Source organism: Manacus vitellinus, unplaced genomic scaffold (genome assembly GCF_001715985.3).
Source record: "Manacus vitellinus isolate BGI_N305 unplaced genomic scaffold, ASM171598v3 scaffold_24_pilon, whole genome shotgun sequence".
NCBI lineage: Eukaryota > Metazoa > Chordata > Aves > Passeriformes > Pipridae > Manacus > Manacus vitellinus.
In genome coordinates, this window is record NW_021939798.1 from 12,338,428 (window position 1) to 12,350,508 (window position 12,081).

At 59.6% G+C, this 12,081-nt stretch overlaps 1 protein-coding gene across 1 annotated transcript in view; it reads left to right on the top strand.

Moving 5' to 3' along the window:
• Positions 1 to 12,081, top strand: part of DNAH17 (dynein axonemal heavy chain 17) — a 32,853-nt gene continuing 20,772 nt past the window's right edge. Inside the window, exons 1-34 of the mRNA XM_029960132.1 lie at positions 1 to 392; positions 1,119 to 1,312; positions 1,570 to 1,762; positions 1,849 to 1,948; positions 2,074 to 2,159; positions 2,298 to 2,423; positions 2,667 to 2,822; positions 2,902 to 2,985; positions 3,328 to 3,495; positions 3,752 to 3,868; positions 3,974 to 4,242; positions 4,366 to 4,561; positions 4,686 to 4,832; positions 5,104 to 5,212; positions 5,344 to 5,447; positions 5,551 to 5,691; positions 5,821 to 5,964; positions 6,139 to 6,321; positions 6,421 to 6,681; positions 6,789 to 6,958; positions 7,203 to 7,425; positions 7,505 to 7,621; positions 7,739 to 7,825; positions 8,053 to 8,205; positions 8,536 to 8,784; positions 9,012 to 9,134; positions 9,359 to 9,706; positions 9,787 to 9,878; positions 10,020 to 10,146; positions 10,368 to 10,520; positions 10,923 to 11,048; positions 11,201 to 11,308; positions 11,429 to 11,560; positions 11,854 to 12,014. Of these exons, the coding sequence (XP_029815992.1) occupies positions 48 to 392; positions 1,119 to 1,312; positions 1,570 to 1,762; positions 1,849 to 1,948; positions 2,074 to 2,159; positions 2,298 to 2,423; positions 2,667 to 2,822; positions 2,902 to 2,985; positions 3,328 to 3,495; positions 3,752 to 3,868; positions 3,974 to 4,242; positions 4,366 to 4,561; positions 4,686 to 4,832; positions 5,104 to 5,212; positions 5,344 to 5,447; positions 5,551 to 5,691; positions 5,821 to 5,964; positions 6,139 to 6,321; positions 6,421 to 6,681; positions 6,789 to 6,958; positions 7,203 to 7,425; positions 7,505 to 7,621; positions 7,739 to 7,825; positions 8,053 to 8,205; positions 8,536 to 8,784; positions 9,012 to 9,134; positions 9,359 to 9,706; positions 9,787 to 9,878; positions 10,020 to 10,146; positions 10,368 to 10,520; positions 10,923 to 11,048; positions 11,201 to 11,308; positions 11,429 to 11,560; positions 11,854 to 12,014 (5,492 nt within the window). The 5' untranslated portion in view covers positions 1 to 47. The remainder of the gene's footprint in view (positions 393 to 1,118; positions 1,313 to 1,569; positions 1,763 to 1,848; positions 1,949 to 2,073; positions 2,160 to 2,297; positions 2,424 to 2,666; positions 2,823 to 2,901; positions 2,986 to 3,327; positions 3,496 to 3,751; positions 3,869 to 3,973; positions 4,243 to 4,365; positions 4,562 to 4,685; positions 4,833 to 5,103; positions 5,213 to 5,343; positions 5,448 to 5,550; positions 5,692 to 5,820; positions 5,965 to 6,138; positions 6,322 to 6,420; positions 6,682 to 6,788; positions 6,959 to 7,202; positions 7,426 to 7,504; positions 7,622 to 7,738; positions 7,826 to 8,052; positions 8,206 to 8,535; positions 8,785 to 9,011; positions 9,135 to 9,358; positions 9,707 to 9,786; positions 9,879 to 10,019; positions 10,147 to 10,367; positions 10,521 to 10,922; positions 11,049 to 11,200; positions 11,309 to 11,428; positions 11,561 to 11,853; positions 12,015 to 12,081) is intronic.

A 12,081-nucleotide genomic window follows, 5' to 3' on the forward strand; every position in this document is an offset into this window, starting at 1 on the left:
CCGCACGTGGATCCGCTCAGGTGCTCCGGGGCCGCGGTGCTGCCGCAATGTCGGCCGGGCAGGACCCACGGCTTGCTTTCATGGAGAGCTTGGTCACGGCGTTGCTGCGCATCTCGACGGACAAGTGGGGCAAGTTTGTGAGCAGCGAGGAGGTCACGACCATGCTGGACAAGTTCTTCAAACAGCAGGATGCGCTGGAGGTGGTGTTGGGGCTGAACCCCTCCGGGCAGCTCCTGCCCACTACGGGTTTCCCATCTGCCCTAAAGAGCAAGGGCATCTACTTTGTGAAGAAGAAGGGGGAGAACATCACCCAGGAGAACTGCCAGAGCGGTCTGCTGGTGGGAGACATTGGCCCCTCGCCTGTGGAGCAGCTCATCGCCGTGCTGCTGGAGGTGGGTTGCCCGCACAGGCACAGGTGGGACGAGTGGGATGAGCTGAGCTCCCCGGGCACAGTGCTGTGCCGGGATGTCTGGTGCAGGCTGCTAAAGCCAAAATTCCAGGTGGTCTCCAAAGGAAACTGAAATTTATAGAAAAAACTTGCCCCAGGCAGTGGCCCGGACCTTTCAGCGACTCCTGTGGTAGGCTGAATGAGCCCCACCAGGACAAGAGCTGGAGGAAGGTCACCAGCCCAGTTTTCTCCTGGGCCCAACTAGATCACTTCCTCCCTGTGGTTTTAGAAACTCATTGTAATGTCCCCTCCCCCCTGCCCCACATCTGGGAAATTTCTGAGTGGATTTCTCTCAAACTTCCCACGAATATTCCCACTGCCAGCCCAGAGTACCCGAAAGTTGCATTGGCCGCGGGAGCCCCCATGATTCCCCTGCAGTGCCGGGGGCTTTTGCCTGTGTTCCAGCCCCTGACCCCGCTGGGTGCTCTCACTGTGCCACTCCCAACACTTCCCAGCCCATGAGAGCTGGAAACCCAGACCAAGGGGACTCCTGGTCACACTGATGACAGAAATATCAGGAAAACCCATTGGTGGCCGCTGGAGCTGTGGCAAGGCTGAGACTGTGCTGTGATGGGCAGCGAGAAGGGACACTGGGACGGGCAGCATGACCGCCCACTGCCCTGAGCACGGGAGTGCCTGAGAGAGCACCCAACCCAGCCTTGTCCTCCAGGTCGTGTCCCCCCTGCTTCTGAGTGAGGAGCAGGGGCTCAGCTGGCCCAGGATGGTGGTGGAGGATGTTGTGCAACAGACCCACCAGCTGCAGAACAAGATGTTTATGATGGGCGGGAAGATCCAGGGGAAGCCGCTGCTCCCACTGCCTGAGCACCTGATCAGCTGGGACAACTCCGGCGCCGCCTTGGACTGGTGGGTGCTGCTGGCACCATTTGGTGCCAGAAAGGGCAAACAGGGGCCCAGGCAGCACAAGTTCCTCGGGGAGGAGGAACTGGGACACTGGCTTAGTCCCTGCACACCCCTGGGCACAGCCACCCCTGCAGCAGAGAAGGTTTGAGGGGCCCATGCCAGGCCTCTGCACAAGCAGGCACGAGGGGCTCCCCTGGCTGTTTGGGGTTCCCCTGGGGCAGTTTATGGCTCCTCTGGGGCATAACCTGTCTGCCTTTCAGCCTGGTGGGGCCTGCAGACGGTCCAGTGCTGCACTCCATCGAGACCGTCATCGTCGAGTGGTCCCAGCAGATTGAAGAGATCTTGAGCCAGGACTCAGCACGGCTGCTGCTGGAGGGAGTGCACCCCCTGCCCAGGGTCGAGTTTGAGTTCTGGCAGACGAGGATGGCCAACCTGCAGTGTATCAATGACCAGGTACTGCCTCACCCGCAGTGGACTCCCCGTGCTGAGCCCCCCGTGCTGAGCCCCCTATGCTGAGCCTGCCACCTCTCCTGTACCAGCTGCTCTCGCCCCAAGTGACAGTGCTGGCCAAGACGCTGGAGAAGGCCAACAGCTGCTATTGGCCATCATTGCAGAACATGTTCAAGGCCGTCAATGCTGGTGAGGCCCCCCAGTGCCATGCTGGAGGGGTGGGGACCCTGTTCCTCAGTGTTCAGCTGGATGTGGTGGTGGCTGCCTCTGACAGGGTGTCCCCATCCTGACCCAGAGTTTTCTCCCTGTCCCAGGCCTGGAGGAAGCCAAAGATGTCAGCCTCCATCTGCAACCGCTGCAGGTGCTGCTGGAGGAGGTGGAACAAGCGGATTATTCCCAGGTAAGTAATGTGGCAAAATAACCAGGCACAGCCTGGCTGCCTCATCTGGGTGGTGGCGCAGAGCCCCAGAGGCTGCAGGGGGGGCACATACCCCCAGCTCTGCCACGTCCCCACACTGATGGGGCTCTGCTCCCACAGCTGCAGCCCTTTGTGCCCAAGGTGCTATGCACTGTCTGCCTGCTCCGGGTTCACTGCCAGCTCTACCACTCACCCGCCCACGTAGCCCGTGTCCTGCAGGAGATCTGCAACCTCCTCATCACCATGGTACAGCCCCAGCACCGACCCACATCCCTTCCAGCTGCCCCACTGGGACAGGTGTGGGGAGTCCAGCTGCAGTGACACAGAGACACTCCAGACAAGGAACAGCAGAGGCCCTTGTAGGGCTGGGGGGGTCTGGGGCAGGCACAGGCTGCAGGTGGCAACCAGCAAGGCCATGGGGATGAAGGGGACAGGAGGAGCCTTCACACCCTCCTGACAATAGTCCCTGCCTGCATCTGTCTGTCCCAGACCCAAAAGTTCCTGAGCCCTGAGGACGTGCTGAAGGGGCTGCAAGGAGAACCCCAGGAGACCCTGGAGGGAATCAAACTGAGCATCTCCACAATAGAGAAGTTCTTCCAGTCCTACAGCACTTACTGCTCCAACCTGATGCCCACGTTGTTCCCGGTGAGTGTAGGGACAGTGTGCAGGCACCCGGCCCCCTCCACACTGACCCCACTGACTGACAGACCCTTTCCCCTCCCAGGAGGAGCCACAGCTGTGGGAGTTCCCTCCCACCCGTACCTTCAGGAGGATGGACGCCTTCTTACACAGGCTCAAGACCATCGAGGTGACAGCACAGCATTTTGGGGCACAGTGCCAGCTGCAGCTGGGCCTTCCCTGCCATGGGGATCCTGGGGTGGTCCTTGAGAGCAGCACCGGGTGAGCTGGGGCCGCTGATGCAATGGGACATTGCTGGGAGCATTGTGGCACCATTCCCAGCAGAGCCCTCCTGGCCCTGAGCCCCCAGCACAGGACGGCCACCCCCCAACCAGGCCAGGGAGCATCCCTGGGAGAATGGTCTTCAGGAATGGGGCATGGGCAGGATGGAGCCCTGTGCCAGTGCTGCAGCTCCTGCACCTGCAGCCTGGGACAGGGGGAGCCAAGTGAAATGGGGGTTTGTGCTTGCCAGGAGCTGTTCCAGGCAGCCATTGACTTCCTGAAGCTGGAGAAGACAGTTCTGGGAGGGGTGCGAGGAAACTTCCTTGGGAATTGGGTGTTGCGGATCTCCGAAGAGGTCTGTGAAGTCACCAAGAGTTTTGCTGATTGCAAATATGATCCCTTGGATCCCAATGAAGAGGTGAGCAGATGCTGGGATGGAAATGTAATGGATGCTGGGATGGAGGTGTAGACATTTACTAAGTGAGAAGAAAAAAAATCTCTTGCCAGAACACACTGCAGGGCAGCCCATGGGACTGTCCCACAGCAGCAGAGGGCTGGCTCTGGGGCAGGTCATGGGGCTCTGGGCCCTCCAAGTTTAGCAAACATTTCAGGAAGGATTTGGGAAGGAGGCACAGGGGCTGTACCAGTTTAAATCATTTCACTCTTGCTGGCAGCAATGGAACAGAGACTTTGCAGAGTTCCAGAAGAAGGTTCAGGATGCAAACAGGCAGCTGGCTGCTATCTTCTGCCGGGGCTTTGATGACTGCAACAACCTGTCAGCCGCCGTGAAGGTACCTGTACCCCAGCTTGGCAGCCTGGCACCTGCAGGGACTGGGAGTCACCGGGATCCCAGGGGTGCTCCAGGGCACAGGAACCAGCACCTCTCTCTCCCACAGCTGGTGCGCATGTTTGCCTCCGTGCTGGAGCGACCCTTGGTCAGAGCTGAGGTTTCCCCCTGCTACATGGCCCTGCTGGGAATGTTTGATGCTGAGCTGGAGAGTGTGAAGGTGCTGTACGACACCCAGGCCGTGTGCCGGCCCCCCCCCGGGGGAGCCCCACCCATCCACAAGAACGTGCCACCGGTGGCCGGGCAGATGAAGTGGGCTCTGGAGCTGCAGCAGCGGCTGGAGGGGCCACGCAGGGACTTGCTGGCCATCGACCACCCGTACGTGCGGGTCCCCTGTCACCTCATGGGGACGTGGGGCAGCAGCCGGGCAGGATCCAGCCTGGCCTGGGTCCCCTCCCATGTCCTGCTGCAGCAGCTGCTGCTTTATTGTGCCCCTGACAGTGCCATGGTGGGTGCTGAGGCTGAGCTGGTGTCTGGGAAGTATGAGGAAATGATGGGGCTGCTGCAAGGTTACAGCAAGAGGGTCTACAGGGAGTGGGCGTGTGGAGCTGGCAAGGAATGCCACTTCAGCCTGGAGCAGCCCTTGCTCCGGAGGGACCCCGACTCTGCCCTCCTCAGTGTGAACTTCAGCAAAGAGGTTGGTGCTGGCACGGGGAACACCAGCGATCCCTCACCCCAGTGTGAATCCTGCAGTCTCAGGGGCTGCCTGAGGTGTGGTGGGTTTTGCCAACAAACCCCTTCCTGGCGATGGTGTCTCACAGCTCATTGCTGTCCTGCGGGAGGTGAAGTACCTGAAAATCCAGCAGCAGCAGGACATCCCAGAGAATGCCGAGCACCTCTTTGCCCAAAATGAGACTTTCCAAAAGCTTGGGGACAACCTGTTGCTCATTGTGGGCTGGTACAATGAGGTAGGTTCTGAAAGAGAGTCTACACTGCTGCTTTTCCATGCCCTGAGCCCCAGCCAGGCTGAGAGGGGCTGGGGGATTGGGGTACCACAGGCACATCACTGGCACCTCAGGTCCCTGCCCGTCCTGTGGACAGGACAAGCTGTGGCTGCTGCCATCCTCCTCCCACCCCCCAGTTCTGTGTTGGAGGGGTGGGGACCCTGTTCCTCAGTGTTGGGCTGGAGCAGGGTCCCTGCTCCACCTGGGCACTCACCTGTGGCTGTGTTGGCCCCAGGTGAAGCAGCGGCTGCTGCCGGTGGAGCAGCCACTGGTGACAGGGGAGCTGGAGGCCCTGGACGGCCGCCTGGCCAGCGCTGAGCAGTCCCTGTTCTGGAACCATGAAGGTACCAACCCCCACCTCGGCCATCCAAGGCTGGGGATCGTCTCTGCGTTTGGGGGGTCCCCAACACCCTCTGGCCTCCTGCACCCCTGGAGGTGTCTGCACAAACTGTTTATGTGTGCATTTTTCTCCCAGGTGTCATGGAATACATCCAGGAGATAAGGGACACCCTGCAAGACCTGCAGAGACGGGTCCAGAGAGCAAAGCTGAACCTGAATAACATCACCCAGCTGACGGAGGTAACATTTGATAGTGCTTCACAAGCATCTTTCTGGGACACATCCGGCTGGGATTTTCCTTTCCCTGGCTCAGCAGAGCAGCCCCATTCTCTCCTCCTTGCAGGACTGCTCAGCCACTCCCTTGTTTAGAAGGAAGGACCACAAGACAGCTCCATTCCTGGACCTGGATGGGAGAGAAAATGCCTTAACTGAGCGCCGCACTGCCATTGAGAACACGGGCACGAGGATCCAGGGGATGGTGGAGGTGAGGCCCATGGGATGGAGTGTTGGATGGGCCCACAGGGGCCACAAGGAAGGCTTTGCCTGCAGTGCTAGGAGCCAGTGCCTTTGCTGGATGTTCACTGACAAACACTCGGTGGTTTTCCCATGGCAGGAGAATGCAACTCTGTTTAAGGCTGACAAGTCCTCGCAGAAATGGCTGAAGTATGTGGGACACATAGACAGAATTGTGTTGGATGGGCTCTGCAGATTTGTCCAGAAATCCCTACAGATGCTGCTCAGCAACATGAACCCTGATGTAGGTCCCAGTGTGCCTGCAGCGGGTGTGGTGGGCTTGGGGTGTCCCACCGCTCACTGTCAGTTTGCTGAGTGGCCAAACGTACCTGTTGCAGTGTCCCCCGTTGTCCCCGTCACTTGCAGGGCTGGGGGCCATGGGCCATGAAGCCCCATGCCAGGCACTGCCCTTTTCCAGGCCGAGGTGTTCCCGTTGTTCGAGGTGCAGATGGAGCTGTGCGAGGGCCGGGTGCGGTACCAGCCTTCACTGGAGGTGGGGGCTGGCGACAGCTTCTTGACGCTGATGGAGGGGCTGCTCGGGGACACCGAGGCAGCAGTGGCCTCCATGCCACGGCTCCTGGAGGGGGCAGTCAGCTATAAGGTGAGTCCATGGCCGGCGGCAGCAGCTCCCGGCTCGGTGGGAGGTGGGTGAGGAGCCCGGTGCCCCCAGCTGGTCCCCAAGCTCTGCCCGTCCCTTCAGACCGCAGTGGAGGAGCAGCCAGACCTTGGGAGGATGCGGGACAAGGTGGTGTCACTGGTGGTCAGCACGATGGCAGAGGGCGAGGAGTTCAGCGCCAGCTTTGAGGAGCACTCCCACCTGTGGCAGGAGACCCCTGAGGAGTTCCTGCAGCGCTTCCTTACCTTGGGCAGTGCCCCCGGGCCTGAAGAGACGCAGCCAGAGCCACAGCCAGAAGAGCCTGCGACATCTGGGATCCCACCCCTCCAGCTCTTTAAGCAGGAGGTGTGGGATGAGTTCCTGGGGATGTGCTGGGTGCTTGGGTTGCCCTGAAGGACATGAAGTGTCCAGGGAGGTGGCAGCTGTGGGCTGTGACCTGTTCTTGTCCTCAGATCGATGCACTCGAGGCGCTGCACGAAGAGGTGTTGGGGTTTGCTGACACCACAGTGTTTGGGGGGTGGCTGCAGAGCGACTGTCGCCTCTTCAAGAAAGCACTGCTGGACGCCATCAAGGGCCAGAGCCTGGTGCTCCGGCACTACCTCTCCCACCACGTCACCTCCAGGTAAGGGCCTGGTGAACCCTGGCCTGGGGACGTGGCACTCCCATTGACCTGAGCTCAGCTGGGCTGTGGCACAGGCACCTCTGTGTGCCAGGGCAGGGCTGGCTGCAGGGGACAGAGTTGTGGAGGTGCAGGTGAAGGTTCCAGGCACCATCAGGGCCGAGTCCATGGGGTGCCATGCCCTGGCCCTGCATGGTGAACCCTGAGCCCCATCAGGGACGCCTGGTCCCTGCCATTGTCCTCCCAGTCTCCAGGAGCTGGAGGATTTCATCAAAGAGTCTAATGCCGGCTTGAGTAAACCTCTGGAGGAGGGAGACTATGATGGGCTGGTGGAAGTGATGGGACATCTGGCAAGGGTCAGGGAGAGGCAGGCAGTGACCGACTGCATGTTTGAGCCCCTGAAGGAAACAGTTGACCTACTCCAGACTTACGGGGATGAGATGCCGGAGCAGATCCACCTGCAACTTAAAGTAGGCTGCTCGGGGTGCGGGGAGATGGGCAGAGGCTCCCCGGGGCCAGACTGGTGACCCCACACGGTGCCCACTGCAGAACCTGCCTGGGCGCTGGGACAACAACAAGAGGCTCTGCCTGCGAGTTGCGGACAGCGCGGCGCCCCTGCAAGCCAGCGAGGCTGCCGTCCTCCGCGGGAAGTGCCAGGAGTTCGAGGTGCCTGCCTGGGGCTGGGGGCACATGGGCAGCTCTTCAGCAGCTTCGGGAAGACCCCGCTGCTCTTCCCGACTGCCGGGTCCCGACTATCCCCCTGAGCCCCATCCTCCCACACAGGTCCAGCAGCACGCTTTCCGGGAGACTTTCCAGGGAAAAGCCCCTTTTTCATACACGGACCCGAACCCCTACAAGTCACTGAACAGGGTAAGAAAGGGAAAGAGGACACCAGTGCCACTAGTGTCCCCCCTGGCACTGCATGGCCATCCCTGGCATTGGGTGCTGGGGTGGGGCAGCTGCTCTGGTTTTGGCTCCAGCTCCCAGTCCAACAGGGAGGATCTGGCCCTGCAGCAGGGATGGAGCCACCACTGGAGTAGGAGACATGTCCCTGGCACACAATCTCTGGCTGAAACCTTCTCCTTTTCTCCATCCAGCAACAGAAGAACATCTTGGCCATGGAGAGGGACATGGCAGACCTGGCCTCCTCAGCTGCGCTGTTTGAGGTGCCAGTCCCAGAGTACAAACAGCTCAAAGCGTGTCGCAAGGAGCTGCGCCTGCTGAAGGAGCTCTGGGACATGGTCAGCCTGGTACGTGCCACGGTCGGGGAGCCAGGACACAATGCACAACACTACCTCCAGGCAAGGGCTGGACAGCAGGCTGCTCTTGGCTGGCACGGGCACCTGGCACATGCACCAGGCACAGCATGGGCACCCCGCGCCAGCCAGGCATTGCCAGCCAAAGATACAGAGCTGTTGTAGCTCCTTAGAGAGCTCATCGCTGTCAGAGGGAGGATGAGACAGGTGTGGGGGGCTGCACACCCCAGCACAGCTGCATGGGGGCACTGGGTATGCTGCTCTTCATTCTGGGCAGGAATGCTTGTGCTAATCACATGTCTGTGAAAATGTATCCGGGTCCAGGTGAACATGAGCATTGACACCTGGAAGACGACCAGGTGGAATGAGCTCAACGTTGAGGATATGGATATTGAGTGCAAGAAATTTGCTAAAGACATCCGGAGCTTGGATAAGGAGGTGAAGAGCTGGGACGCATTCATAGGGCTGGACAGCAACATGAAGAACATGATCACGTCTCTGCGCGCTGTGAGCGAGCTGCAGAACCCAGCCATCAGGGACCGCCACTGGCAGGAGCTTGTGCAGGCAACTAAGGTGCTCCCAAGTCTTCCCGCCCATCCCTGGCTCCAGCCCCTGGCCCAAGAGGCTCCTGAGATCCGCACCCAGCAAGGGAAGGGTGCCATTGGGTTTAAATCTGGCCACATGCAAATATTTGTGTAGGGTCTCCAAACGCAGGTGTTAATGAGCTCATTTGGGTGAGCTGCTGGATTGCCTCTCCCCAGAGGGGAGTCCATGGCCCGACCATGCCGGTTCCTCTCCAGGTGGACTTCACCATGTCTGAGGACACCACCCTCGCGGATCTGCTGCAGCTGAACCTGCACAAGTTCGAGGAGGAGGTTCGCGGCATCGTGGACAAAGCCACGAAGGAGGCAGGGATGGAGAAGGTAAACAGGGCTCAGCTCCTCCCCTGCTTTGCTGAGAGCCCTGTGCCAATGTGGCTCTGTGGCTGATGAGCGCTTGTGTTCCGGCTCTTGGGACTGGAGTCCACAGGCAGCAGGGAGCTCGTGGAGCCGCTGCCTGGAGCAGGTGTTCCTCTGCCGCCCTGCCTTCCCGCGGGGGCTGGACTCAGCACTGTGGTGCCCAGCTCATCCTCCTGCCCTGACTGCAGGTGCTGAATACCCTGGATACTACCTGGGCAGCAATGCAGTTCGAGTACGAGCCCCACAGCAGGACTGGACTCCCACTGCTCAAGGCAGATGAGTTGCTCATCGAGACGCTGGAGGACAACCAAGTGCAGCTGCAGAATGTGTTAGCCTCCAAGTACCGAGCCTTCTTCCTCCGGGAGGCACAAGACTGGCAGCAGAAGCTGTCAACAGCTGACGCTGTTATCAGCACCTGGTTTGAGGTGCAGAGGAAGTGGGGTCACCTGGAAACAATATTCATCGCCTCTGAAGACACCCGCAGCCAACTGCCAGAGGAGTCAAAGAAGTTTGATACCATCGACCAAGATTTCCGAGTGCGAATGCCATTCCCACTCCACATTCACCCCATGGCTCGCTGCCACTTCAGGTGGACTTAAGTGTTTTTCCTCTTCAGGAGCTAATGGCTGACGCAGAAAAAACTCCCAATGTGGTCGAATGCACCAACAAGCCCAGGCTGCTCGACCGACTGGAAGCGCTGCAGGACAGGTAAGGGTTCAGTCATCCCAGTGGAGCATTTGAGGGGGCCAGAGGAAGGGGTTGATTCCCCCAAAGTAGCACCGACAAGAACTGAGCAAAGAGTAAAACCCATATGTAGGGTTGACAGCAGGTTTTTCCATTTTCTTCCAGGCTGGAGGTCTGTGAGAAGGCCTTGGCTGAATACCTCGAGACCAAAAGACTGGCTTTTCCCCGGTTCTACTTTGTCTCCTCTGCGGACCTGCTGGATATTTTATCAAAGGGGACTGAGCCCCTTGAGGTATAGGTTGTGTGTGAGCACGGGGGTGAGTCCTCTGCCTCTTCCCTGCTAACCAGTTTGAGCAGTTTTAGAACATTTTTCACCCTAACGGGTAGAACACCATCCCTGATCCCCCTTCCTGGGGGTGCAGTGCCTAGGGAGCACCCGGAGGTAGATCCAAGTGCTGATCACACCTCCACGTGTGATGGGGCTCCTGATGGTGGCTGTGCCTCTGCTCTCAGGTGTCCCGGCACCTGACGAAGCTGTTCGACAGTGTGGCCAAGCTGAACTTCCAGCTGAGCTCGGACAAGAAGCCCCTGAAGGTGGCCCAGGGGATGTTCAGCCGGGACGGGGAGTACGTGCCCTTTGACGCAGACTGTGACCTGTCCGGCCAGGTCAGCTGAGCTTTGTGGAGCCTCCGCTTGCTGGGATGGGGGGGCAGGTTGAGGATGGGGATGAGCCTTTTGCTGGTTGTGCACTAACAGCTTGGCAGGAGTTTAAAAATGTAATCACAAAGCTTTTTGGCCAAAAACCCCAGAAATGGGACCTGCCTTAGAGGTGCAGAACAGCGCAGTCTTGTGAACCTGCACAGCCTCACAGCCCCTCGGGGGTTACAAGGTGGTTTCCCCTCTGCTGTTCACCCTCAGACCACCCTCCATCACCTCCCATGGGATGTGCCCTGTGGGGCCAGCACCGGGGTCTCTCCTGCAGCTTGTTGCACAGGGAGAGGTTTGAGCAGCCTGAGGGGACACAGGCTGGGAGCCGCTCGCTCAGCTCTGCTGGATGTGACTCCTCAGGTTGAGATCTGGCTGAACCGGGTGCTGGAGCGCATGCGCTCGACGCTGCGGCAGCTCATCCCCCGGGCCCTGGTCACCTACGAGGCGAAGCCGCGGGAGCAGTGGGTGTTCGACTACCCGGCACAGGTGGGTGCTGCTGCGTGGGGCCAGGCTGAGCCAGGCTCTGAGAGGAAGAGGAGGAGACAGAGATCCCTGGGAGCTGCAGGCACCTGCCCTGAGCCATAGTGCGGGCAATGTGTTTCCCTCCATGGCCGTGTTGTCCTTGTGGTTTGCTGCAGGTCGCCCTGACGTGCACCCAGATCTCGTGGACCTCAGAGGTTGGTGTTGCCTTTTCAAGTCTGCAGAAAGGCTACGAGAATGCCCTGAAGGACTATAACAAAAAGCAGGTTGGCATCATCTGGACCTGACCCAGAGCTGACCCAAGCCCCTCTGCCAGGCTGGGAGTCACCAGGAGGTGGGAAAACAAGGGCATCGTCTCTATGTGCATCATTTCTTTGCTTCCCCAGATTGCTCGGCTGAATGCCCTCATTTCTCTGCTCCTTGGGAACCTGAGTGCTGGAGACAGGATGAAGATCATGACGATCTGTACCATTGATGTCCACTCCAGGGACGTTGTGGCCAAAATGATCCAAACGAAGGTATTTGGTACAAGAGGGTATTTTTACTACACTGTCTCTCAGCACCTCTGAGCACAGACTTCCTGTCACTCTATTACTTTTGGGCTGGGCACTGCGGTTGGCAGGTGTGGGCTGAGCTGAGCCACGAGGAGTGATGGCACTGCCCCAACCTGGCACTGGAACCCTTTTGCACACTCTCCTTGTGTTGGGAAGCGGTGAACGGTCCCAAAGCATGAATGGGAGCTTGCTGTCCCAGCGGGCCGGGGTGGGCAGCACCGGTGCTCACCTGCCTTCCACAGCTGGCTGCTCTGCAGGTGGAGAGTGACCAGGCGTTCGCCTGGCAGTCCCAGCTCCGGCACCGCTGGGACGAGGGGAAGAAGCACTGCTACGCCAACATCTGCGACGCTCAGCTCCAGTACGCCTACGAGTACCTGGGGAACACCCCCCGGCTGGTCATCACCCCCCTGACGGACAGGTTGGCACTCGGCTCCCCACACTTGCTGCTGCCTGCGGCTCTGTGGCCATGCCACACCACTGGCCCT